The sequence below is a fragment of the Gobio gobio genome (genome assembly GCF_949357685.1).
Source record: "Gobio gobio genome assembly, chromosome: 1".
In the NCBI taxonomy this organism is placed as follows: Eukaryota; Metazoa; Chordata; class Actinopteri; order Cypriniformes; family Gobionidae; genus Gobio; species Gobio gobio.
In genome coordinates this window covers 22,439,023-22,466,604 of record NC_137097.1, presented here as the reverse complement: position 1 = coordinate 22,466,604, position 27,582 = coordinate 22,439,023, and the positions used below count along the sequence as shown (strand labels likewise).

The window sequence follows — 27,582 nt, the reverse complement described above, 5'->3', positions numbered from 1 at the left end:
GCGTGCGCGCTGGCTTTAGCGGTGCATTCAAGGGCACTCAAACTGATGTTTGTTGTGACTGCCAGAGTTGTATGCAGGGCGAGCGCGGAGAGGGGAAATCTATATCGTTGCTTTTTTCGATAGTAATATCTTGAAAGTTCATATCTAGATATAGATACGATAACGATATATCGTTCAGCCCTAGAGCCCGTCTTCATCATTATTACCAACTTTGTAACACATGCAAAGTACCATTACAGCTGTCGAGATGAACGAGTTAAAAGTAAGTGTTGATAATAGCATTATTTTTAAAATAAAATAAAAGCGTCAGTGACGCGCGTTGAGAACACAGCGCAAACAAAGACACAACAGCAGTAATCGAATGTAATCCAGTTTATTGTGGGGCTAGGCTAGCCCGGATATGCTCACACTTACCCCCCTTCTGCTTAATCTCACGCCGCGTTTGGTGCCTCCGCTGTGGGCCAGATGCAGTACTGGGGGTCGGGGATGTTGAAGGCCACCGGCCAGTGCAGCCCGAGCTTCGGCGTGTGGGAGGTTTATCTCTAAAGATGTTACTCTGCCGATGTTGAGCAGAAACTCATGACTGTATGCACATTTTAGAACCGATAGACGCGACGTGGACATACAAAAACACTGACTCACAAGATAGAAAACACGAAAACACCGTTCTGTCGGGAGAGAAGCCGCATTGTGTGCACGAATAATAAATAATTAGCTACACATCAGAAATCACTGATCACAGATCAGAAGGAACTGAAAAAAGACTTCTGTTTTCATTTGTACATCCAAACACTGAGAAACTGCCAGCGTTCACTGATCTCTCGAGCGTTTGCATGGGCGTGCCAGATTCTCTGGGCGGGGGAAAGGGAGGTAACCGTTCCTGCTTGGACGTCAAACCAGGAGACTTCAGGATTGGCTCGTCTGGCCTGTCATTTTCTCAAGGGCAGAGAAAGACAGCCAGAACTCGGGTTTACACCGATCAACATTTCTATCCACTTGGGGACAATATTCAGGCTAGGGGAACTCATATTAATGTTGAAAAACCTCATAAAATGAAAATTTCATGCCATGGGACCTTTAAAGTAAATGTATACGACAATCTGTCCAACACACTGGTTTACTTGGGTTGTGAAACCCATTTCTCTGTAACAACTCAGTCTTACACTGATGAATGCAATTTGTGTGAGTGAAGTACTTGCCAGATCCTATCTTGAAAATTTGTTTCAAAACCCCTGATGTAAACAGGGCCACTATGTACAACAGCAAACCATTTAGTATAACAATTAAAAGCAAGCAGCCGTTAAATTTTGTCTCTCACCTTTGTTTTGAAGTATGTCCCTACAAAAAAGATTGTAAGGCGACAGGTCTCTAATATGAGCTTTGGCCTTTGATGGCCGGGGCTCAGACGAAGCTTTTGTCATTAAACTTGATCTTTTGTAATTACCAATCTAGTTCTGAAAAAGAAAGAATAACAAAAGAGTATTACACCAATTAAACTGAATGTCAACAATGTTTATTTGACGTTGTTTGTTAGTGTAGCACTAAAGTTAACCTTACTTCTATGACACTAGTGTCCAAACCAGTGGCCGATGCAGCTCTCTGTATCAATTCGCCACCTACTCTTGTCATTCCTTCCTTAAAGAAGGATTTCAGGGTTTCCCTTTGATTAGGACTGATTGGAGTTCTCTCTTGTTGAATAACAACAAAGAAAGAAAAAGCTAGTCAGTAATACATCAGTAATAAAAAAGACAGTGTTGCAGATCATATTATTGTTCTCAGGCACACTTGCCTATGCTTCTAGATTACCAACTGTAAGGCTTACCTCTCTGGGCCATCTTCAAACTGGAAATTGTTGCTGTAAAGGGAAACAAAAAAGTTAGGTAAAGAGATATTAATGTTACACAGGCAGGCAGACAGCTAGATAAACAGACTAACAGGCAGACCTGTGCTTTTGGGTTTTATTTTTTCAAGTTCAATGTCGAGGACAGAAATAAATGTGACACACCAACACCACATTTACGTCTCTATTTACTTCTAATATATTGCCATTTATCTTTTGCATAAATGTAATTGTAAGCTTCCTCGTGTGGGATCAAATCCAGCCAAGCTTTGTTCAAATCCACAGAACTATATTTTACATTCTAGTCAAGATCCCAAGGTTTCCAAACAGCCATTAAATACGAATTGGGTTTTAATATTTCACTTAAATTAATCCCTCTGTCATTTCCTCCGTCCTGGACAAAAAATAATTACAATGAATGAGTTACAATAAAGAAAAACGGACAACTCACATTGCATCCAAAGGTTAACTTAACCTTAGCTTAACATCTGAGGCCACTATTTTAGTAAATGTCAACTTTAAATTACCATGTGTGGGTGTACATTGTGTCTGGAAAGTTTTAAAAATACTGAACAGGTTTATTAATGAATCCTTGATTCCCATAACTAGGAATGCTTCCTGTTGTTATGCAAGCAAGTTTACGTTATATTAATAATAATATATGATATATTAATGAGTTATTGATACGATTAATTATTAATATTCATGATATATTAATACGTGTGTATAGATTCACAGACAACAGGCTAAAAGGGTTTTTTTTTTCTTCTCATATTATACTAACCGGTTGCCCGTGCCGACGCAGGTCTCGTGTCGATGCTGCTGATCGCATGGATATCGATGGTGCCACTGGTTCAGGTGTCGTTGTTGATCCCGGTGCCGACGTGGCATCAGTGGGAGTCACTGAACCATTCTCACTCGTCGAACAGGAATCTTAAATAGAAAGATCATACAAAAGTCAACTATATACGTCAACACAGTACGAAATAACAATGGCAATTAGCAACTAGTTAGAGCAAGCAGCAATTGTTATCTGCGACTAGACATGTGCCAGTAAACGGTAATACGATATACCGCAATAATGAACATGCTCAATATTGTTATCGTGGGCATTTCAAAATACCGTGAATAATTATTTTTTTACGAATTATTCCGATTTTTTTAATGAATTTTAAGAATACTTTACCCATCAACCGTTTAAAATGAACAACACGTCAAAGAGGAACGCGCAATGATGTAAATAGACCAAGAGGAACGCGCAATGATGTAAATAGACCAAGAGACGCAATGATGTAAATAGACCAAGAGACGCAATTATGTAAATAGACCGTGCATGAGCTGAGCACATGGCGGAACGATGGCGCTGAAGTGCACATTCACTCTCTGACAGCAGAGGGCGCTGACGGAACAGCAGAAACGCAGCCGTTCTCCCGCTCATCACATAACCTAATACATAATACTTAAAGACTTAAGGCTATTCATTTTCAAACAAGCATTTTATATTTTAATCTGGACTAAATTACATGCCCTAGATATTGTTTGAATATGTTCTGACTGTTGTTCAATCACATACTTTACAGTAAGGCTCCATTATTTAACATTAGTTCATTCATTAACAAACTGACAATGAAAAATACTTCTAAAGCTTGTATTAATCTTAGGTAAATGTACATTTCAGCATACCTATTGTTCTTTATAATTATTTTGCACTTTAATGCAAATCTGTTTAAATTAAAATCTGTTTTAAACATTTGTTTACTTTATACATTTTTGTGTATTGCTTTATTGTATTTAAATGTTTGGTTCTTTAGTTACAAGAAAGTTATTAAACCTGTTTATAGTATGACAACACTTTTTTTGCAGCTTATTTCAATATCGTGATAATACCGTATACCGTGATAAAAGCTTCAGCAATTAATCACAACATGAAAATCTTCTTCGTTGTTATTAATGAGCTTCGGCTTTCCACAAGCAAGCCAACAAAAAAATAACTCAAGCAGAGTGCGCCTACAGGGTTAATGTAATGTAAACTTAAAACACTTACTGTCCTCCATCAGCGACTCCAACAAACTGGTGGCCGAGTCAACTCCACCCTTCCTCCCGTTGCTCGCCGGTCTATGGCCGTAGATACCGTCCATCTGTTCGTACCACTTCCAGCTTTTTCGGTTTGAACCACTGAGGCCGTTGTGGTCATTTACAGCTCTGTAATCACTTTTCAGTTTTTTTTACTTTTCCCTACATTGCTGGAAAGTCCTGTTGTAGCCATGTGTGGACAGCAGTTCGGAGACTTCTTGATAAACTTTTTCGTTCCTCATTGCCCCATCAAGCTCTCGCTGGATCCTCTCTTCAGCAACCAAACAAAGGAAAGTCTGCACCTCCTCGTTTGACCACGGCATATACTTCCGAGTTACCATAATAGTAAATATCATGCAATCTCTGGACAAACTATTTAAGAACGGCTGGGTTATTCAGGAGACTCCGCAATGATGACGCAGTGAATAGTTACGATTCTCTCTGACCAATCAGCAGTCTGCGGTGTGTTCACGTCACATTTTAGTATCGCCTCAGCTCGCTCAGAACCTCGCCGGAGGTGGTACGAAAAAAAGTACCTGTGGAAAAGCGCCAAAAGTGTGGTACGCAGGCTCCCTCTAGTGGCACGCAGAGGAATCACTAAATTAAAGTTAGGCTATTTTCAAAAACACTCTCTCTGAAGGCACAGATGTAGCAACTATGCAAAGTCTTCTTTTCATAACAGCAGTCGACCCTTCATATACTGTTTGCCTTGCTTTCCACCAAGCCAGTGGGTCTTCCGTTCTTGGAATCGAGGTCTCTGCGAGGCAAGATACCCTCTCATTTGCAGTTGGATGCTTTGTTTGCAAGTGTCTTCTAAAATTTGATGTCGATCCTCCTTGGCCTGAGTAAACAATGTTACAAAGCTTGCATTTTGCTTTCTGGGGTCCAACCTCAGAAGCCACATACAGCTTCTTTTTCTGGAGGTCATCTTGTGTGGCGGCCCTTTCTACCTGTCTGCCTTGGTTGTTGTTTGTAACCTTTTGATTGATATTTGGTGTGTATTTATTGGTGTGTTAATTGATCGATTGATCAATGTTTATGTCGGGTTCTTCCAAAAAATTTTCAGGAGGCAGTCATCAAGTCAACAAAATCTTGATTTATTCAAGAGGGGGAAAACAAATAACTTATACAAGGGTCACATCAAAATAAATAAATAACTAAATGCAAGGGAAAACCAACGTGAGCTCTGGGTCTCTGATGTTCTATGACCGGGATCCCTCCCCAGAACTGACTCGCCATCACAACCAAACTTATTTTTAAGAAATTAGACCAAACCATTGCATTACCCAGGGGTCTCACAAATGTCTCATTTCATGGTTCACATTTTAAAGAAAAAAAATATTCACACAAATAAACTCCAGAAACATATGAAAACTCACATACACCATAAAGTAATAATAAAAATAAATATACACAAAATATTATACACAAAAGTATATCCATTCAAATGAACAAGATCAGAATTGTCATAGTGATTGTGAAAAACTGTAACCTTTAAACTTTAAATTAACTTTTTCAAACTTTCAGGTCTAGCTTTATCAAGCTAACATCAAAGTGTGTTTACAAACTTTACTCTAGTTTGACACTGTATGCCTATTTTCAGGTATTTTTAGACTCAAATTTACTTTAAATGTATTTTTAAAGTAGAGAGAAAAAAAACCCAGGAAAATTCATAACATTTTTATGCATTTCAGTGCTGATACACACACATATAAATAAATTAATATATAATGTATATTATATAAAAGGTATTCTCCTAAACAATACAGTTTTAACCTTTAGATCAAGTCTAACAGTCTTTACTAGTTTCCTAATATTTTCAGCTCATCCTTGAACAACATGTATTTAAGTCTATATTTCATTAATACATTAAACTCTGAATTTCTGTCATCTCTTGTAATATTTGAATGTGTGCACGTCTGTGATTGTAGACTGTCGCGTGTGAAGGGGACTTTTATTTTGGTGTGGTGATGTGACGTCATAAGGCTGCGCCGCGCTCCTGCCTCTGTTGTGATTCTGCTGAAGAAAGGTTTGTGTTTTAAGCGTTTAAAACTATAGAAATCATCTTCAAAGTTGTGCAGGCGACGCAGATCGAATGGTTTATTATTCAATGCTTTATCTAACACTTATAAACGTTGTGTGAGTAAAGTAACAGACGCAGTTTTGTTTGGCGCCAGAGCGCCTAAAGTTACGGACTGCTGTTTCTCCGAGTATTGGCTTGATTGCAAATGTGATGCTGATCTTGTACAAAAGTACAGTGCGTTTGAACGATTGAATGAATGACTCGCACATATAGACTTGACGCCACCTACTGGCTGCTTTATTTTCATATTTATACTTTGCATGGATTTTTATTTAAAATAGCAATCTTTTAACTAAGTTTAACTTGTACATAGCCTTTTTCTAAATTCAAAATCTTATATTTAAAACATTCATACAACATTATTTACCCATGAGCTGTAAATGTGTAATGCCACTTCAGATAGAGCTGCTGTGCCACTTCTGCAGTGCAAAGATTGATCTTTTGATGCTGATTTAATTAGATTGGTAAAAGTCTGATTGTGTCTTATTGCTCTAACTGAATTTATTGTTTAAATGAACATTTAAAAAAAAAAATTCTATTTTAATTGAAGAAATTGACAAAAGATGATGCATACATTTAATAAGATTAGGAAACATTGCTCTTATAATGGTAAAAATTCCCCTGGACATTAATTTAAAGGGCCAAAGATCGTCCTGTAATGGGAAAGTTATAATTGGAATGCGTGTTATTGATCAGAAAGTGCTCCTAAATTTCTGACTGTGCTCCTAATTTTAAAAAAGTGCTCTTCAAGAAAAATGTAAGCGTAGAGCCGTGAGAAGATGAGTGGGGTGAACTGAAGAGAAGAAGCACCAACATGATGTGTGAATCTGAAGGATCTGAAGAGATTATGAATGGAGGAATGGGCTCTGGTCTCTTCTCAGGTGTTCTCCAAACTCATCAGCCATTATAGGAGAAGACTCAGAGCTGTTATCTTGGCAAAAATGCGATGTGATTCATTGTGAAAGATGTGTATTAGAGAAAAACATTCATTTCATAATAAGATTTTCCCCCCATTTAAAATGTTTATTGTCCAATGAAAGGTTAGAATTTTATACATTTTTAGAACAAAAGATCAAAAGGTTTAACAACGCAGATTTATTTTCACAGCCTTCTTTGGTCACATTTACCAAGGGTATGAATAATTTCGGGCGTGACTGTGTGTGTGTGTGTGTGTATGTATTTATATATGTGTGTATGTATATATATATATATATATATATATATATATATATATATATATATATATATATATATATATATATATATATATATATATATATATATATATATATATAAATATAAATATTACTTCACTGAGCTGCCAAATTAAAGCATTTACATATACCTTCTCGCTTCATGTTTTGTCCCACTCCCGCCTGCATAAAAGTATAAATAGATTTTTTCTGATACAGTTTCAAGTAATTTAACGTAAGAGCAAAAGCGTGCATGGTTTGGCGTGGCAGAATGTGCGCAAAGTGTGCTCCCTTCGTAATTCCTAAAAAGCTATCATCTCAGTTGATCGTGATCCGCGGGAGTGCAGGTCCTGTGGTCGTCCCACTGGAGTGCAGGTTTCTAGACCAGGGCCTAAGGAGACTAGGGATGGGTATCGTTAAGGTTTTAACGGTATTACTACTCTAACCGATACTGCTTATCGATCCGGTACTTTAACGGTATTCCTATCGGTTCTTTTTTTATATTTTTCTTAAAGGGGTGGTTCCGGGGTTTTTTTAGGCTTGGTTGTGTTTATGGGGCACATATAACATGTCTTAATACTCCTTTTTTTTTAAACGCCGTATTTTTCTTATATTTTACCTTTATTCCACACCGCTGTCTCCACTGTCCTTTGAACGGCTCGTTGGCTTCCTGCTTCTGTGGAGATTTTTTCCCTCCGAAAAACGCAATGGTCTTAGATTGGTTAGATGGCGAAACGTAGTTTGTAGTTCTGCAACAGCTCTCTCTCTTTCGTAATGACTGCTACGTGCTCGCCCACTTTGTTGCGTGTTCGCGGGGGCAGTGTTTATGTTAAAGGGATAGTTCACCCAAAAACGAAAATTTGATGTTTTTCTGCTTACCCCTAAGACAGGGGTCTCCAAACTCGGTCCTGGAGGGCCGCTGTCCTGCAGAGTTTAGCGCCAACCCCAAATAAACACACCTGAACCAGCTAATTAGTGTCTTACAAGGCCCTAGTTAGACACCGATTAGCATGTTCAGGTGTGTTTAATTGGGGTTGGAGCCCCAAAAAACAAAGTCTATCTCACCACAGTGGCTCTACAATAATCATACAATGCGACGACAATAGTTTTTGTGCGCAAAAAAAAATCAAAATAACACCTTTATCCAACTTGTTCTCGACTTCCGTGTGTGCCTCCACGACGCATGCGCGAGAATATGACGTAGCGCCGGTGTTCGGGAATCGATGAAATACACACTTAAGCCCCATTTTGAGCACTACGCCGAGACCTAAAGCACGATCAATGTAGAATCCAACAGCTTAGACACGCGCGTCTTCCTCTGCTCGTAAACAAATCGCTTCTGGGTCATATGTCCGAACGCCGGATCTGCGTCATATTCTCGCGCATGCGTCGTGGAGGCATACACGGAAGTCGAGAACAAGTTGGATAAAGGTGTTATTTTGATTTTTTTTGCGCACAAAAACTATTGTCGTCGCATTGTATGATTATTGTAGAGCCACTGTGGTGAGATAGACTTTGTAACGACGTTTTAAGTGCCTTTCATGGATCTTGGAAGTGTCAATGTACTGAATGCCAATGGAGGCCTGTGTGAAGCCTTTCTCAGCCATCAGCTTTCAACTAAAATATCTTCATTTGTGTTCCGAAGATGAACTGAGGTCTTACGGGTGTCCAACGACATGAGGGTGAGTAATTAATGACAGAATTTTCATTTTTGGGTGAACTAACCCTTTAAGTAACTTAAGGAAGGTCTACTAACATTAAGTAACATGGCCTACAAAGAAATCTAATAAAGTAATGAAATGTAAAATAACGCTGCATAGTTTTCATTGTAGAATTGATAGAGCTGCGCATATTTTCTCTTTGCCTTTTGTTGTTTGATTCACATTAATGGCCCAATCGTCAGCTGGTTTATTAGACGCTGCCCCTTTAAGACCGAATGCAGCTCTAATAATATCTCATTCTCCCATTTCTCCAAACTATTTACACCCATTTAAGACATAAACTGTGTTTAAGTGACTACTCTACAATCCATATTCTATTTGTTGTGTATTTAATTGTTTAGATGCGCACACAAAGTCTAATGTATGATGTGCAAGTTGGTCCGTTTTCACAGCACACACACACACACACACACACACAAGCCGCCTTGAAGTTGGAAACAGCGTCTCTTCCGTGGATTATTGTGCATTTAATAGCTCTTTGTATCACCAAATATATCCTGCATTTTAGCAACTGTAGACACTGCCTTTTACAACAATCACTGATTCTGACATTGAGTTTAGGGCGAAATGACAGCTCGCTGCTGTGAAGGGAAGGAAGTTGCGCTCGACAGAACACGGCTAGTTTATAATAGTTTTACCTCATATCTTCTTTTTGTAATCCTCAAAAAAATTATATTAATATCACAGCTGTAAATTGTAAACTTTTGTTTAGTTCTCTTGGCCATCGTCACTCATTAAACTGGGATTGTTGTGTTGTGCTCGCCGTAGATCTCTCTCTCTCTCTACCGATAGCGTCAGAGCTTGTCGATTCTGCGGTCTTTCATAATTTAGCACCGGGGCTCATTTAATACCGGGTTTCGGGACCCATCCCTAGGGGAGACTGGTGGCTGAAGTATCTCCATGTCTGGGCTGTTGTCGGAGCATTGACCAAGGAGAGTGTTGGGGGGAACAGGTTTCTTTATGAAAACTCTCTATGGGTCTGTTTCTTTTCATTGTTCGTCGTGCTGATGCTGATTATTGTTCGTCGTGCTGATGCTGATTATTGTTCGTCGTGCTGATGCTGATTGCTGTAACTGATTCTCTGCTGCTCGGGCGCAATTTCATTTCACACAGCACAGAGCAGTGTAGGTGTACAGGAATATCTGGACAACAGCCAATCAGAGGCAAAGACCTGCCCCATCTCTGTCTCTGATTGGTTTAGACCACGATATGATCCAACCATAAGTAAGAGTTCTGTCAAAGGAGAACAAACGCTACGGCTTCGTTCGTGGAGAGGAAGTGGACGAGAGGATATAAGGTGCAAAGGTGCGACCTGGGAACATTTTTAGTTGCACCCTTACAAATTTTGGTTGCACTCTAGAGCCCTGTATGTATATAGTGTCTGTATAATTTGTGTTGATTATTAGTTTGTAGTGCTAGATTTGAGGTTTACTGAGACTGCTGATACCGAACTAGAGCTGATTGAAACCTACTCTTTTTCTTTCTGTTAATTATTCTCATCTTAAACAGGAAAAACTCCTGGAGAAGTGAATGAGATCCCCGTGACACTATTATAAAGATGGAGTTTATTAAAGAGGAGAGTGAAGACCTGAAGATTGAAAATGTATTCAGTTTGAAACATGAAGAAACTGAGGAACAAACAGAGAAAGAGGAGAGTGAAGACGTGAAGATTGAAGAAACATTGAGAGTGAAACATAAAGAAACTGAGGAACACACAGAGAAAGAGGAGAGAGAAGACGTGAAGACTGAAGAAACATTGAGAGTGAAACATGAAGAAACTGAGGAACAAAGAGAGAAAGAGGAGAGTGAAGATGTGAAGATTGAAGAAACATTGAGAGTGAAACATAAAGAAACTGAGGAACAAACAGGTTGGTTTCATTCTCAAAGCTGAACTCACTCATTTGATAATTATTAAAATCTCCAGCTCTATAGAAATGAAGGATATTTGTGAAGAATGTCTTGTTAATGTCCTCAATCCTGCTGGTTGAAGTAAACTTGGCATTCATCAAGTCTACACGTCCGCAGATCCTCTCATTATAACAAGCAAAGCTTATGCACGATACGGTCGCACAAGGGTTAATCACGTCTGCTTTCGCTCTAACTGATTTGCTGAAATGAAAACAGGAACGTTAATAGAATTGAGTGCCAACCAATGACAATGGCATTTGTGCATTAGTTCCACCCATTTCCGGAGAATCTGCATATCTTCGACTTATTCTTAAAAGCTGAATAATTCAGCCACTGCGCAATATCCCCAAATTACAGCGAGATGGCGGGTGTTCATTTCATACTGTGTGTACAATGGTAGCTTATTTACAGTGAGGAGAACAAGTATTTGATACACTGCCGATTTTGCAGGTTTGCCTACTTACAAAGCATGCAGAAGGCTGTAATTTTTATCAAAGGTACTCTTCAACTGTGAGAGACGGAATCTAAAACAAAAATCGAGAAAATCACATTGTATGATTAAGTAATTAATTAGCATTTTATTGCGTGACATAAGTATTAGATCACCCACCAACCAGTGAGAATTCCGGCTCTCACAGACCTGTTAGTTTTTCTTTAAGAAGCCCTCCTGTTCTCCACTCATTACCTGTATTAACTGCACCTGTTTGAACTCGTTACCTGTATAAAAGACACCTGTTCACACACTCAATCAAACAGACTCCAACCTCTCCCCAATGGCCCAGACCAGAGAGCTGTGTAAGGACATCAGGGATAAAATTGGAGACCTGCACAAGGCTGGGATGGGCTACAGGACAATAGGCAAGCAGCTTCGTGAGAAGGCAACAACTGTTGGCACAATTATTAGAAATGGAGGAAGTTCAAGATGACAGTCAATCTCCCTCGTTTTGGGGCACCATGCAAGATCTCACCTCGTGGGGCATCAATGATCATGAGGAAGGTGAGAGATCAGCCCAGAACTACACGTCAGGACCTGGTCAATGACCTGAAGAGAGCTGGGACCACAGTCTCAAAGAAAACCATTAGTAACACACTACGCCCTCATGGATTCAAATCCTGCGCAAGGTCCCCCTTCTCAAGCCAGCGCATGTCCAGGCCTGTCTGAAGTTTGCCAATGACCATCTGGATGATCCAGAGGAGGAATGGGAGAAGGTCATGTGGTCTGAGGAGACAAAAATAGAGCTTTTTGGTCTAAACTCCACTCGCCGTGTTTGGAGGAAGAAGGATGAGTACAACCCCAAGAACACCATCCCAACTGTGAGGCACGGAGGTGGAAACATCATTCTTTGGGGATGCTTTTCTGCAAAGGGGACAGGACGACTGCACCATATTGAGAGGAGGATGGATGGGGGCATGAATCGCAAGATCTTGGCCAACAACCTCCTTCCCTCAGTAAGGGCATTGAAGATGGGTCGTGGCTGGGTCTTCCAGCATGACAACGCCCCAAAACACACAGCCAGGGCAACTAAGGAGTGGCTCCGTAAGAAGCATCTCAAGGTCCTGGAGTGGCCTAGCCAGTCTCCAAACCTGAACCCAATAGAAAATCTTTGGAGGGAGCTGAACGTCCCGAAACCTGAAGGATCTGGATAAGGTGTGTATGGAGGAGTGGGCCAAAATCCCTGCTGTAGTGTCTGCAAACCTGCTCAAGAACTACAGGAAACGTATGATCTCTGTAATTGCAAACAAAGGTTTCTGTACCAAATATTAAGTTCTGCTCTTCTGATGTATCAAATACTTATGTCATGCAATAAAATGCAAATTAATTACTTAAAAATCATACAATGTGATTTTCTGGATTTTTGTTTTAGATTCCGTCACTCACAGTTGAAGAGTACCTATGATAAAAATTACTGTAAGTGGGCAAACCTGCAAAATTGGCAGTGTATTAAATACTTGTTCTCCCCACTATATGTCAAAATATGTAAAAAACAAAAAAAAACGGGACTTGAAAAACATGACTTAAGTTAGGACTAGGGGTCGACCAATATGCGTTTTTCAGGACTGATACCGATACCGATTATTACAGATCAAGTAGACCGATAACCAATCGGTTTTGAAAATGGCCGATACAGATAACCATAAAAATGCTTAATATCGGCGATGATAATCGGCCATGCCGATAATCGGTCGACCCCTAGTTAGGACTTGAGACTTGCTTGATATCAATAAAATACTAGAATTGACTTTGACTTGAGACTTGACTCAGACTTCAGTTAAATTCCTAAAAAAAATCAGTCTTTTGCTTAATAAATATCTGTTTTTGAACACATCGCTACCTTAGGGAACACGTGACACAGCAGGCAAGCAGAGAGCTAGCGTAAGTGCATTGACAGTCGTGACTGAACATGAAAGGCGCTACACCAAGTATAATTGAGTTGGGGTACCAGGATTATGTGAATTTCAAGTTTCCATGGTAATCAGTCGCTCACGGGTCATGGTACGCTCATGCTCACACCCACACTGTATCCATCATCAAAGAGATCATGATGAGTTCAAAGCGGTTAAAGACCTCTTCACTCTGTTGTTTTCAACACCTGTTCTGAGTGTGCTCCGGGACAACAGATGTTGTGTTAACAGGGTGTCCGCGGGGTTGTAAAAGGTAGTAAATTAAATTTTGTTTGTAAAAAGGGTTGTAAAAAGCCAAAATTAAGGGCCATAAAAAGTAGTAAAAAGTAGTAAACATCATCTGACGAGGTATTACATTTTCGAGGCCAATTTTTTTAGATACATTTTCAATTTGTGTTAAGTACAGGCCTTTTTTTCTACAATTTGCGTGGATTTATTTATTTGTTGAGAGTAGGACCTGCGCGATATCATGTGAGGTGGTGTTCATTCGCGCGCGCGCTGAAACAAACTGGGTCCGCGGCTGGGTTGCTGCCAAGCATGTAGGTGAGCTCGCTTCCATTCAGTAAGTAAAGTATGGGGAAATGCAAGTTTTCGGACCTCTGGCTGGAGGACTCACGATTTAAAGACTGGCTTAGGCCAGTAGTTTGCAACAGCCGCGAGGCTTATTGCCACGTTTGCAAGAAGACAATTAATATAACTTGGGTGGGGGTGAATGGCGTCAAATCGCATATAATCATATAGCAGCCACCAAGATGCGCGGACGTAGCGAGCAGCTTCCCATTTCAATGTTCTGCGCTACGGATGCATCAACGACCTCAACCTCCACTGCTTTGCCCTCAACCCTGACTGCTCTCCCGATTCAAACCACTGCCAGCAGTAACGTTAATCCTAGCAGCATCATCATCAGGTAAGTGACAGACGTCAGACAGCAGACGCTATGCCCTATCACCACCGCTACATTGCGAACTGAGGTGCTGTGGTGTTTAGACCTTGCAACTAAACACCACTCTTTATATTTGAGCGATGGCATTGAAGAGCTGTTTCGAAATATGCAAGTTGCTTAAAGCTGGGCATACACTGTGCGATTTCAGCAAGGTTATCTACTCACACTGTACGAGTAGATCGCATGCGATGTAAAGCCAAAGCTCACGGTTTGTGCTCACACCATGGCTCACACTGTGCGGTCCGATCGTCAAACGCGACTTGTCTGCTCACTGTACGAGTGAAATATGCGCGAAAAACCTATAATAGAGACATAGCCTATCAAATGCATCAGCTATCGATATCAAGAGGATTTAGAATTTACAATTTATGTATAGGCCTATAAATGATTATTATTATTATTAGGGTAGGCCTACTTTTATTATTAAATTGATATTACATTTAATTTTCCCCCGTGATAATTTCATAATGCATCAATGCATAACCGACGCTGCATAATAATAGAATAGATAGATTAGCTTACTCCTCATTATTTAAATACATTTTGCCCAATTAAACAAGGAATTATAGGCCTATAATTAAAATGATTATCAGTCTATAATATGTCAGAACACTACAATAATATCAGTATTATCAGAAAGTAAGAGCAGCTTTATTTCAATACAACTTGTTTAACACGAAATGGGCCTATACTTCTCTTCTAATTTGTTTCACAATATGGGCCACAAGAGAAATATTAAGAATATAAATTCAGACAGTTATAGGCTATACGTTATCAGCATATGTTAAAGCAGATTTATATAAATAACGAGATATCTCTTGTCTCTGTGAGAATATGCGCCGAAAGCTTGTCAGATTTTACTTTCACTTTCTGTAGTGAATAATTGACTAGGTTTGAGACTTCACCGACTCTCGCGCACATTGCGTTTTTGTGTGATATCCACTGACTCGCCTTCATGATTTAAAACGAAAAAGTAAAAAAAACTATATTGCGCCGTGAAAATTGCTCTCGTTTCCCTCTGTACACTGCACGAACTATGAAGAAGATGTCTCCTTCCTCTTCTGTCTTTATTTCTATTCTCATCTCTGTGGGCTGAGTTGATGAGTTGATGTTAAGTTATAATGACCTCGTTACATTGTGATGCAATATGTTATTCCATTTGGAAAGATATTTCATTTACGCACCTATAGTTGCAGCTTGAAGTCGCGCTGGTATTAAAAAATATTTTTAAGGTATTAAAAAAGGTAGTAAAAGGTATTAAATTCAACTTAAGAAGTTCTATATATACCCTGGTTAAATACAACACAGAATATGTTGTGAAAATACACACGTGTTACAAAACACATTAATGTGTACTTTTTGTATACATCTAACACAATTGTGTGTTAAAAAATTATTTTATTATTTTTATATTGTATAAAAAGATTATTGTATACATGCTCTGTTTCCCTTCCCATTTCTTGTTAAACATGTCTTCTTTTCCACCTGTTATCTTGGAAAATTCAATGTCCACCTGCAGTGCATAAAACAGAAACAATGAAATATCAATATTAACAAATTATGAACCAACCTTTGCTCATCACCTTTGTTAAAAATATATTGCCACGGCTGGCATGTCTATGAAGACAGCCGCGAGATAAACAATATAATAATAACACCATATTATAATGCCGTGATCATAAGAGTCATAATTTAATACAATGAGAAAATAGAAATGTTAAATGTATTCATCCCATGATCAATACAATTTTAAAAAGCCAGGTGGCACAAAGTGGCACATTTTTACACAACACTCGTTGCCACAACGTGGTTTAACCTACCACATAGGATTTGGTAAAAGGACTATGTAGTAAAGTTTGTTTGTGTGGGAAGAAGGAGGCGGGAACCGGCGAACGTTCAATAGACTTTAATAAAATATTTTTTTTTTAACTTGCATAAGTGTGTTGCATCGTTCCTGTTAGATCTAAAAGGCACAGCATCGTTTTATAATTTCATTCTGTCTGAAAATCCAGTCTTGACCGGTGTCTTGTTTACAAATAAATCCACAGTTAAATGACATGAACAAATGCACAATGTCTTACCCACGTGAGCTGGAACTTAATTTAAACTTAATAAAACTTAATTAAATATAACAAAGTTCAACCACATTCCTAATTTTGGAATCCAAATGAATCTTATGCAGCATGTTTATTGCTTGGAAGTTCCGGTTTAGCTCCACGTAGGCCTATGTTATTTATCTATTACATGTCACGCACAAATCGGTAGGCAGGGCTACAGAATCAGGCGTTTGTCATCTTCGGTCAAGGTGGCGTTTCACTGCACTCTGATGTCATAGGGAAGCACATTCACAGATTGAGCATTTGTTGAGCCTGCTGTCAATAAAAGCTTTTCTTTGACTAACAAGGAAGTTTTCAGCTCCGAAACTTACAGGATATTCTTATATTACCATGACCTTTTATAAATCAAAAGCTCAAGTTGATTTCTCAATTCATGACCCCTTTAAAAATGTCCTGGCTAATCCAAGTATTATAGTGGCAGTAAATGCAACCCAGGCTCATTGCAAATACGTGACTCTGCCTACATTTTTGCAAACCCTCAAATATGTACCCCCAGGTACGTTTCCCTGCACTTTTCGGGTGAAACGTCCACTAGAGGCGCTAAGTGGTATCAGTTTTTCTCCTTTCCAGATGCGTGTTTATTAAAGGTTATAAAGGCTTCAATATCCGTAAATGATGTTCAGTCTTCTCAGTATATACGAAGTTTAATATCAATTAATTAATTCCGAGCTTTTGAGGTGCCAAGGATGCGTGTCTAAGGAAAACATGACCATACTGTCAGGATGGATCGCACTTCAAGTTCACCGAGGTAAGTTACGTTGTTAACCGATACAGTTGGTAATTGCCTCGCAAACGGAACAACAAATTTTAAAAATGTATGTGTATGTTTTAGTTTTCTGTGTTTATTGAAATAAAACGGAGGGGAATTGCGCGCAAATCACCTTGTTGATTACGTACTAAACCGCACAAAACGAGTTGGCAAACTATTCTTGAAAGGCCAGCAATTAATAATTGTATATGTGTCTCTGGTGTCTTACTAAGCATTAAACAGTTAACTGTAAGCCGAATATAAGATATCGAAAGCATAAATAATTAACGATGGTTTTGTCAGAACGTTTAGTCAGGTGGTTAATATGTACTCGGTGAAACGTATAGTAGTTTACCAGTGGACACCCTTAAGCCTAGTAACGTTAAATAAAATATTCTAAATTGACCCCATGATCTCAATTGATCTCTTTTGTTTTCAGTACGCTTGCTTCTCTGTAATTAGTTCACATTTAGGTCCAATAATTTGCTTACGATGCCTTCCAAAAATTACTAGGCAGGCCTAGCATTAGGCCTAATACAATAAATGAAATGTTTATTATTTTTTTTAAATGATTGACGACCATATATTAATTTGTTTAGTCATACTTGATTTTTGTTTATGATTGATATAATTGTACATTTATTTGTAGTGTAGGATATTGCAACTGTCCTGTATAGTCTCTTAAATGAAATGAAAAATGAAGGGAATATTTTATGTCATAGCGCATATTTTACAGATATTATTATTATTACTATTATTATTGAAGAGGTTCTAAAATGCGCAATACGCAAAATATTCGTTTGACGTCACAGTTCAGACTGAATGGGGTGGGGAAACGTTTTGTCATTATTTTTTGCGTACTAACGTAACATTCACATTGAACGAATCTGCACGTTGTCATTTTAATCCACATTTATTTTTACATAGAAAAAAAACGACAGTTTGCAACAAGATTTGGGTAGGTTCATGTTTAAGTCTATAATATAATAGAATGTAATTGTGACATCAAATACATTAGAGATAACAGATTAAGTTTATTATCAATTTATGTACATGCTAGCAGACAGCTTTGGGTTAGCACCCCCTATCATAGTTCTTTATTTCATCAGTACATAAACAGTGTCAATCAAGTAATTTTTTTTATAGCATTTATTTATTTATATGTATTTATTTATTTTACAGACACTTGAGATACTATTGCTAATATTGCTCTTTTTTTCTGTCCAGGAATCCCCGGGAGCACGAAAAAGACGTGCCAGAGTTGCAAGGCCATTATCAATGTTGCCTTCAAAACATGTCCTGCATGTAAGACTTGCCAGCCCTACAAGGCAAAACTGCAAAAGAAGAGGGAAAGATTTAAATTAAAAAAATCTGATTGGGCTGCTTCAGTCCAAAAAAACTGCAACAGGACTGTTGTTATTAATAGCAGTTATTGTTTGGTAAGTGTTTTAACTGCATGTTTGTAATATAAGTGACCACTTATTATTTAACTTATTAATATAATTAATAAAGCATATACAGCTCTGGAGAAAAATAAAAGACCACTTAACATTATATCTTATTTTTTTTCCAGAACTAAATGTGAAATGTTACATGTCATTAACATGTTAAATATTTTGTAATATTGACAGTGGACCTTGCTCATGCAACATAAGGAGAGGGAATTTCTGTTTAAATAATTAATGAAATCATTTAATTGCAAACAGTCTACAATAAATATGTTTTGTTCTTCCCCTTTTTTCATGGCCCTTTGTCTGTAGATTGAAGTATTCACTTCAAGCAAACTGATTTCTTACTGAATTTTGTGTATAAATTAGTTACACGCATCTTTTTATTATTATTTCAGCTTGACAAGTTGGCTGCTCTTGAACTCCATCCTATACTGCTTCTTGGAAAGATTACAGAGAACAGTATTGTGGCTGATGCCATTTTAGGTGGTGACCATGTTTTAGATGAGGATCTCCTCCAGAGGTTGAAGACTGTTTATGAAGCAGTATTAAAAAGTTTGTTTTCTTGAATTTTCTTGCGTTTTCTTGCATTACATTTAATTAACTTTATTATACTTACAATCATTTATTGTAGAGTGTGCGTTTATTTGTAAGTGTGTAGTGCACTAGGTTGGGTAATGTATCAGTTTTACAAAGGATCCAGTTATAATTTCTTAATCTAAACAGTGATACAATACTCACTTGCTGTAAACATTTTTGTTTTTGCTATAATTTTAAAACTTTGTTGTCATCTCAAAGTTCATTTTCAGAGAAAGAAAAAGGGGACTAGACCACAGCTGCAGCAGCCCAACACCACTGACCCGCCAGACCTGCAGCAGCCCAACACTGCTGCCCTGCCAGAGCTGGACCCACAGCCAGAGACCTCCACACTCAAGTTCCACAAGCTAAAACTATCAAGTGCCACAAAAAGAAAGAAAGGTAAAATGATGCACCAAGTTTTAAACAACAATGTGAAATGTATTTTTCCATGATGTTTTAACAATATAATCTTTAACTCTAGAGTTAAGATGCACAAAGGTGAACACAAGATGCACAAAGGTGAAGTATCTAAGTCAAAGATGGCAAATTATTAGCCTGGTTAAAACCAGACCATTCTCAGTAGTAACTTGGGTTATGGTCTGGCAAAGCTTCATAGACAAATCATTTCCAAAGGGGCGTCACCAACGGGCGTCGCTCAAATACCTCTCGGCGCAATTGGATAGACCTAAAACCAATCAGAGCGATGAGGGAGATGACGTATGCAGAGCGACGGAGAAACATCATATGCTGCGTTCCACTCCAGTTTTAGACACACACTTGCAAACTTCCCTAAGCACTTCCCCTCGGGGGAATCCCCGCCGCCATTTAGTTAATAGTCCACCTACTCTGCTAATGGACAAGCATGTTCTTGACAGTATCACTCAGTATATATTTGTATATTTTAGGCTACAATAAAACAAAATATATGATAAAACACCACTCTACCTCTTTTAATTTTCATTAAAAAAAATATTAAACATATTATAGCCACACAAATGTAGTGCAGGCAATGCATATTATCTTCAATGCATGTTTATAACAAAACGAAATATAAAAAACCCAGCCTCTTTTCGTTTACATTTAAAAAAACACACACATTAATGTGTGCATAATATAGGCTATGATTATCACTGTAATAAATTAAATATGACATTAAACACAACCCAGTTTCTTTTCATTAAATGTCAGTTTATGTGTGATCAATAGCAATTATAAAAGTATAAGTAAAAGGTATAAGAAGCTATACAATAAATAAAGCAATTCAGTCAAAGTCAGCGCTAGGAGACTACGGTAAAGTTTAATAGCTTAAAAATATAAAGTTATGAAACTTCACTTTGCCCTTAGACAAAACGATCTGTCAGGGAACAAATTATAGATTAATAAGAGCAAAGATCAGCCATTAGATCTACAACAGACGAATCATATCTGATGTTTAACCACTACAGAGACATCAGAGCCAGCGGCAGACGGCAGAAGGACTGGCCGAGGAAAGGCTGCTCTCGCTGGGGTTAATGAGCGCTGAGCGCCGCTGATCCGCTGGAGCTCACAACTCCGAAAACGGCAGATCAAATTTAAAAAAATGTGTTCTCTTTATAAATAAACCACAGATTCGAGTGTTGTTCTTTGCTTGGGTTTTAACGAAAAGGAAAAGTTTAAATCGCTTAAAACAGACGCGATAGCTGATTCGAACGAGTGATGCTCACCGGCGGAAAATCTGCTTCAACGTCGCTGCGCTGTCGTCATCTTGTAAAGCCCGCCCCAACATTTCTGATTGGTGCCTCGATTTCTAGGCATTCGAAATGGGCTTGAATGGGCTCTTTGCCAGACTACTTGCAGAGCAAATCTAAATTTGACGGAAGTTGTCTGGGTTTTCCCAGGCTAGCAAATTATGTTAGTTGACATGTATTAAAGGTCAAATTATTTGTTTTAAATTAAATATTGTATGTATTTATGAAAGAGCTCTGGCTCCATTCTCTTGACTGTAATGAAATGGTTGTTCTTTTAGATTTATCAAGGAGATTGAAAATGCTCTCTTTTTTGTTTTTCCTTCTTGTTTTCTGTCAAAAATCTTTCTTGAATTTTCTTGCTTTTTCTTGCATTCATTTAAATAACTTTATAATACTTACAATCATTTATTCTAGAGTGTGCGTTTATTTGTAAGTGAGTTGGTGGTCCAGTGGGTTAAACCATGGAACTGACACACAGAAGGTTGCTGGTTCGATCCCAGCGGTCACCACCAGTGTGTCCTTGAGCAAGGCATTTTACTCCATGTTGCTTCAGGGGGATTGTCCCTGTAATAAGGGCACTGTAAGTCGCTTTGGATAAAAGCGTCTGCCAAATGCATAAATAAATAAAGTGTGTACTGCACTAGGTTGGGTAATATATCAGTTTTACAAAGGATCCAGTTATAATTTCCTAATCTAAATACTGATATAATACTTACTTGCTGTAAACATTTTTGTTTTTGCTATAATTTTAAAACTTTGTTGTCATCTCAAAGTTAATTTTCAGAGAGAGAAGAAGGGGACTAGACCACAGCTGCAGCAGCCCAACACCGCTGCCCCGCCACACCTGCAGCAGCCCAACACCGCTGCCCCTCCACACCTGCAGCAGCCCAACACCGCTGCCCCGCCACACCTGCAGCAGCCCAACACCGCTGCCCCTCCACACCTGCAGCAGCCCAACACCGCTGCCCCGCCACACCTGCAGCAGCCCAACACCGCTGCCCCTCCACACCTGCAGCAGCCCAGCACCGCTGCCCCTCCACACCTGCAGCAGCCCAGCACCGCTGCCCCTCCACACCTGCAGCAGCCCAACACCGCTGCCCCGCCACACCTGCAGCAGCCCAACACAGCTGCCCCGCCAGACCTGCAGCAGCCCAACACAGCTGCCCCGCCAGACCTGCAGCAGCCCAGCACCGCTGCCCCTCCACACCTGCAGCAGCCCAGCACCGCTGCCCCTCCACACCTGCAGCAGCCCAGCAACGCTGCCCCTCCACACCTGCAGCAGCCAAACACCGCTGCCCTGCCAGACCTGCAGCAGCCCAGCACCGCTGCCCCTCCACACCTGCAGCAGCCCAGCACCGCTGCCCCTCCACACCTGCAGCAGCCCAACACCGCTGCCCCTCCACACCTGCAGCAGCCCAACACCGCTGCCCCGCCAGACCTGCAGCAACCCAACACCGCTGCCCCGCCAGACCTGCAGCAGCCCAACACCGCTGCCCCGCCAGACCTGCAGCAGCCCAACACCGCTGCCCCGCCAGACCTGCAGCAGCCCAACACCGCTGCCCCGCCAGACCTGCAGCAGCCCAACACCGCTGCCCCGCCAGACCTGCAGCAGCCCAGCACCGCTGCCCCGCCAGACCTGCAGCAGCCCAACACCGCTGCCCCGCCAGACCTGCAGCAGCCCAACACCGCTGCCCTGCCACAGCTGGACCCACAGCCAGAGACTTCCACAGTCAAGTTCCACAAGCTAAAACCATCAAGTGCCACAAAAAGAAAGAAAGGTAAAATGATGCACCAAGTTTTAAACAACAATGTGAAAATAATTTTTCCATGATATTTTAACATTATAATCTTTAATTCCTAGAGCCGACTAAAAAAAGGAAAGAAGACAAGATGCACAAAGGTGAAGTATTTAAGTAAAAGATGGCAAATTATGTTAGTTGATATGTATTAAAGGTCAAATTATTTGTTTTAAATTAAATATTGTATTTTAACTGATGAAAGAGATCTGGCTCCGTTCTCTTGACTGTAATGAGATGGTTGTTCTTTTAGATTTTAGATTTATCTTTTTTCCCTTTTAAACAGAAAAATGTGCTGAATGCTTGGAACGGCTGGAGAACAACAGCTTCCCATACCAGAAAATATTAAAAAAGAGAATGATAAAAGTAAGTGAATACACTTAACAAATAAATCAGATTTCTCAGTTTGCCAATTTTATATAAAAATAGAATTAACACTTAACATTTAATGTCCAGTTAAAAGTTAGTTCACCCAAACATGTAAATTCTGTCATTAATTACGGTCCCTCATGTCGTTCCAAACCTGTAAGACCTTTGTTCTTCTTCATAACACAAATAAAGATATTTTTGATGAAATTTGAGAACTTTCTGACCCCACATAGATAGCAACACAGCCACTTTCAAGGCCTAGAAAGGTAGTAAAGACATTGGTAAAATAGTCCAGTGGTTCAACCTTAATGTTATGAAGTGACAAGAATACTCTTTGTGCGCATAAAAAATACTGGCTTTGTATTGACCAGCATCACACACATGTCGTGGTACTCACGTGAACATCGTAGGCCAATTGGCGTTATAGAATACTTTGAAGAATACTTGTGTGCAAAACAAAAACAATGACGTCTCCTATACTGTTTACGTAGTAAACACAGGGCAGCGTTTCATATTCTACGTCAGAACGACGACGGCCTTTGGCCTACGCTATTCATGTGAGCCCCATGACACATGCGTGCAATGCTGGCACAAAGCCGGCGTTCTGACATAGAACCCAGAAGTGCTGGACTGTGATTACAAAGTAAACAGTTGTCTGGTATCGAAGAGAACAAATTCCTCAATAAAGTAATTATTTTTGTTTGTTGTTTTTTTGCACAAAGAGTATTCTTGTCGCTTCATAAAATTGAGGTTGAACCACTGGAGTCACATGGACTATTTTAACAATGTCTTTACTGCCTTTCTGGGCCTTGAAAGTGACTGTTGTGTTGCTGTCTAAAATCTCTCAGATTTCATCAAAAATATATTAATTTGTGTCTAAAGATAAACAAAGGTCTTGAGGGTTTTGAACGACATGAGGGTGAGTAATTAATGACAGAATTTACATTTTTGTGTGAACTAACCCCTTTAAATATGCTACAATAACAATTTTGTTTGGTATTTTAGCGCATAAGAAAAAAACGTTTTATTTCCACTGATTAAAGGGTTAGTTCACCAAAAAATGAAAATTATCCCATGATTTACTCACCCTCAAGTCATCCTAGGTGTATATGACATTCATCTTTCAGACAAAGATAATCAGAGTTACATTTAAAAAGTCCCGGCTAATCCAAGCTTTATAATGGCAGTGAACTGTTGGGTCATTTTTGAAGTGCATCTATTCATCATATAACTGCTCCAAATGCCTCCGGGGGTTAATAAAGGCTTTCTGAAGTGAATTGGTGCATTTGTGTAAGAAAAATATCCATATTTAAAACTTTATAGACTAAAATAACTAGCATCCAATGGTCATCGGTATGCAGATCGACTTACGGTGAAAGAGTAACCCTTGACCCTTGAACCCTTGACGTATTGTTCGTATTGAAGAACGCAGAAGTGCAGAGGATAGAGCAAAACAAAACACTGGTCATGAATTAGAGTCTAAAACAAGGATTTTTAAAGAGAAATGGCAGAGGATTTTGATATAAAAGAAGAGGGGCTTGAGTCTGTTGCCCAGCACTATCAGCGAGAGGCGTCAAAGCGTGCAATGCTCCTGTGCATCACCTCAGGGGTTACTCTTCTGCTGTAAATTGAGCTATGTACCACTGACCGCCGGAAGCCAGTTATTTTAGCCTATGAAGTTTAAAATATAGATATTTTTCTTTATTAAAGGCAGGTGCGAACTTACCATTAGGCAAAGGTAGGCGACTGCCTGGGGCCCGCTAAAATACTTGTTATATACGATACGCGTTCAGCGCGGATGGACAAGCGGTTGCTGTGGTGTTCATTACCACAAGAACCGCATTTTCGTGCATCTTGTAGAAAGTGTAGGGCCTTATGATTTCCGCGATTCTGAAAACGCGTACAGGATCACGGAATACATTCATAAAACAGAATGTTATGGAATGAATGGCACAGGCGCGCGGTTTTGTTTACTACTGCAGCACACGCGATGCTCACCTTCACAATTAATTCACACAGAGACATAAATAATATTTAAATATGAATCCTGCATGTTTTTTGTCATTTAATATTCACATACACTAGTAGTCCATATTGAGATTTGATTGAAGTGTGCTGACTTGCATTGGATTTATTCATCCAAAATTTGACAAATTCTGTGTTAAACAGTAAATTCCATTTTTAAATACTCACATAAAAATGTCTTCAAGGCAACCTGTCAAAATAAAAGTTTGGACAGTATAGCATAGCCTATGCCTTAATGTAATAATTTTAACAGTATAGGCTAAGCCTAAACCTCTGTTGTGTAGCACTTTGAATGTACACAAATTAAAGGATTTGTTTAATTTTAAATTGGAATAAAAGATACATGTTGTATGCCTTCATTAGATTACCAGAAAAATTGTAATACATAAATTAAAGTTTCATGATTTCAATTAATTAGACATGTTCTTTGGTTAATACAATTTAATATAACCATCCAGAATTAAAAAAATAAAATAAAAAAAGGAATCTGGAATTTGGAAAAAAATAAATAAAACTGATTTCATAGGGCTCTACAAATGAATATATCATTCATCTGAAGTTATAATTAAATACGGAGCAACAGTGAGTGTTATGTAGATTGTTTTAAATGGCCATGCACAGTTGCTTTCCACACAGACACACTTCATTTTTGGTTGAAATAATTATGTGTAATAAGTTCCTTCAGTCTAATTGAAATTTGTGGGGGTGGAGGGGTCGTGCAGCAGCAGTCATCACAACAGTGAAAAGAGTGTCATTTTCTCAAAGGCAGAGAAAGACAGCCAGAACTCGGTTTACACCCATCAAAATTTCTAGTCACTTGGGGACAATATACAGGCTAGGGGAACTCATATTAATGTTAAAAAAACCTCATAAAATTAAATTTTATTATGCCATGGGACCTTTAACACCCGGAGCTGTGTGGAGCAGTTATATGATGGATGGATGCACTTTTATGATGGATAGATGCACTTTTATGATGGACGGATGCACTTTTATGATGGATGGATGCACTTTTATGATGGATAGATGCACTTTTATGATGGACAGATGCACTTTTATGATGATAGATGCACTTTTATGATGGACGGATGCACTTTTATGATGGATGGATGCACTTTTATGATGGATAGATGCACTTTTATGATGGACAGATGCACTTTTATGATGATAGATGCACTTTTATGATGGATAGATGCACTTTTATGATGGACGGATGCACTTTTATGATGGATGGATGCACTTTTATGATGGATAGATGCACTTTTATGATGGACAGATGCACTTTTATGATGATAGATGCACTTTTATGATGGACAGATGCACTTTTATGATAGACAGATGCACTTTTATGATGATAGATGCACTTTTATAATGGATAGATGCACTTTTATGATGGACAGATGCACTTTTATGATGGATAGATGCACTTTTATGATGGACAGATGCACTTTTATGATGGACAGATGCACTTTTATGATGGACAGATGCACTTTTATGATGATAGATGCACTTTTATGATGGACAGATGCACTTTTATGATGGATAGATGCACTTTTATGATGGACAGATGCACTTTTATGATGGACAGATGCACTTTTATGATAATAGATGCACTTGTATGATAGATAGATAGATAGATAGATAGATAGATAGATAGATAGATAGATAGATAGATAGATAGATAGATAGATAGATAGATAGATTTCATTTACCTAATTCACATTCAGTACATTAAGCATTGTACATATATTCGATTTTCTTGAGAATTACTTATTTTCTAATATGCTACATTTTTTCCCCCACAGGGGAACATAGAAGTCCTTGTAAGATGGGCTTCCTGCACATCATGGTACGTACTGAATTGTGAAATCAATATTCTGCCATCATTCAATAAATTTTAAATGGTTATAGTTTGTGCCTAAATCTTGTCTTTTTCTGTTATAGTGGAATCAAGTGGAAAGACTCTTGGGAGCCATCTTCTTTCATTGGGATTTAATCAGTTTTTTAATTATTTTTTAAAGAATTTTAACAGTTAAATGTAAATATTGATTCTTAAAGGTCTTTTATTTTCCTTATTATTATTTTACTGTTGTGAGTAAAATCATAATGGCTGTTTTGCTGCAGTTTGAAGTGTAAATCATACTGCTGTCATCATATGAGCAAAAATAAAGTCAAATTTCAAATGTTTGTTCTGACTGTTGAAGTACTTTTTCATCTAATTTATAATTAGCAGTGATTTGGGGTAAATTAGATAAACAAAAAATAAAAAGTTTGCTTTTATGCATAATATGATAGTTCTCATACCTCTGGTTACTTTCAATCAAATTGTAATCATTTGTAATCCACATGCATAATTTGCATATTTGTTAATACCAGCATGCCACGTATTATTATGAACACACTCATTATAAACACACATAGCACTTTATAACCTGGAATATGTGTATTATACACTAATATATCTATACTTTTCACAACGTGTGGATTATGTGTACATCATCCTTCTGACACTGTATGGTATTTAGTATGTCCATCCATTCATCTTCCTAGAATTAGTTCCACTCATTTGTTGGGTCCGCTTCACTCACACACATTTGATTAGGCTCAGG

The 27,582-nt window shown here is 38.7% G+C and overlaps 1 protein-coding gene across 1 annotated transcript; it reads left to right on the top strand.

Moving 5' to 3' along the window:
- The first annotated feature begins 5,869 nt into the window (after positions 1 to 5,869).
- On the top strand, positions 5,870 to 27,160 carry LOC307134427 (uncharacterized protein). The gene is made up of 10 exons (XM_079830168.1): positions 5,870 to 5,942; positions 10,420 to 10,778; positions 18,257 to 18,468; positions 18,876 to 19,032; positions 19,276 to 19,455; positions 21,557 to 22,561; positions 22,645 to 22,683; positions 22,866 to 22,945; positions 26,779 to 26,822; positions 26,918 to 27,160. The coding sequence occupies exons 2-10, from the start codon at positions 10,469 to 10,471 to the stop codon at positions 26,967 to 26,969; spliced, it is 2,079 nt and encodes a 692-aa protein (XP_079686294.1). The 5' UTR covers positions 5,870 to 5,942; positions 10,420 to 10,468; the 3' UTR covers positions 26,970 to 27,160.
- The last annotated feature ends 422 nt before the right edge of the window (positions 27,161 to 27,582 follow it).

Bases quoted from the DNA above. Each gene is read 5' to 3' on its own strand.
- LOC307134427 (XM_079830168.1), top strand. From the start codon at position 10,469: ATGGAGTTTATTAAAGAGGAGAGTGAAGACCTGAAGATTGAAAATGTA. The intron at 19,033-19,275 runs GTTTGTTTTCTT...GTCATCTCAAAG, and splicing joins TTATGAAGCAGTATTAAAAA to TTCATTTTCAGAGAAAGAAA. The intron at 26,823-26,917 runs GTACGTACTGAA...TTTCTGTTATAG, and splicing joins TGGGCTTCCTGCACATCATG to TGGAATCAAGTGGAAAGACT.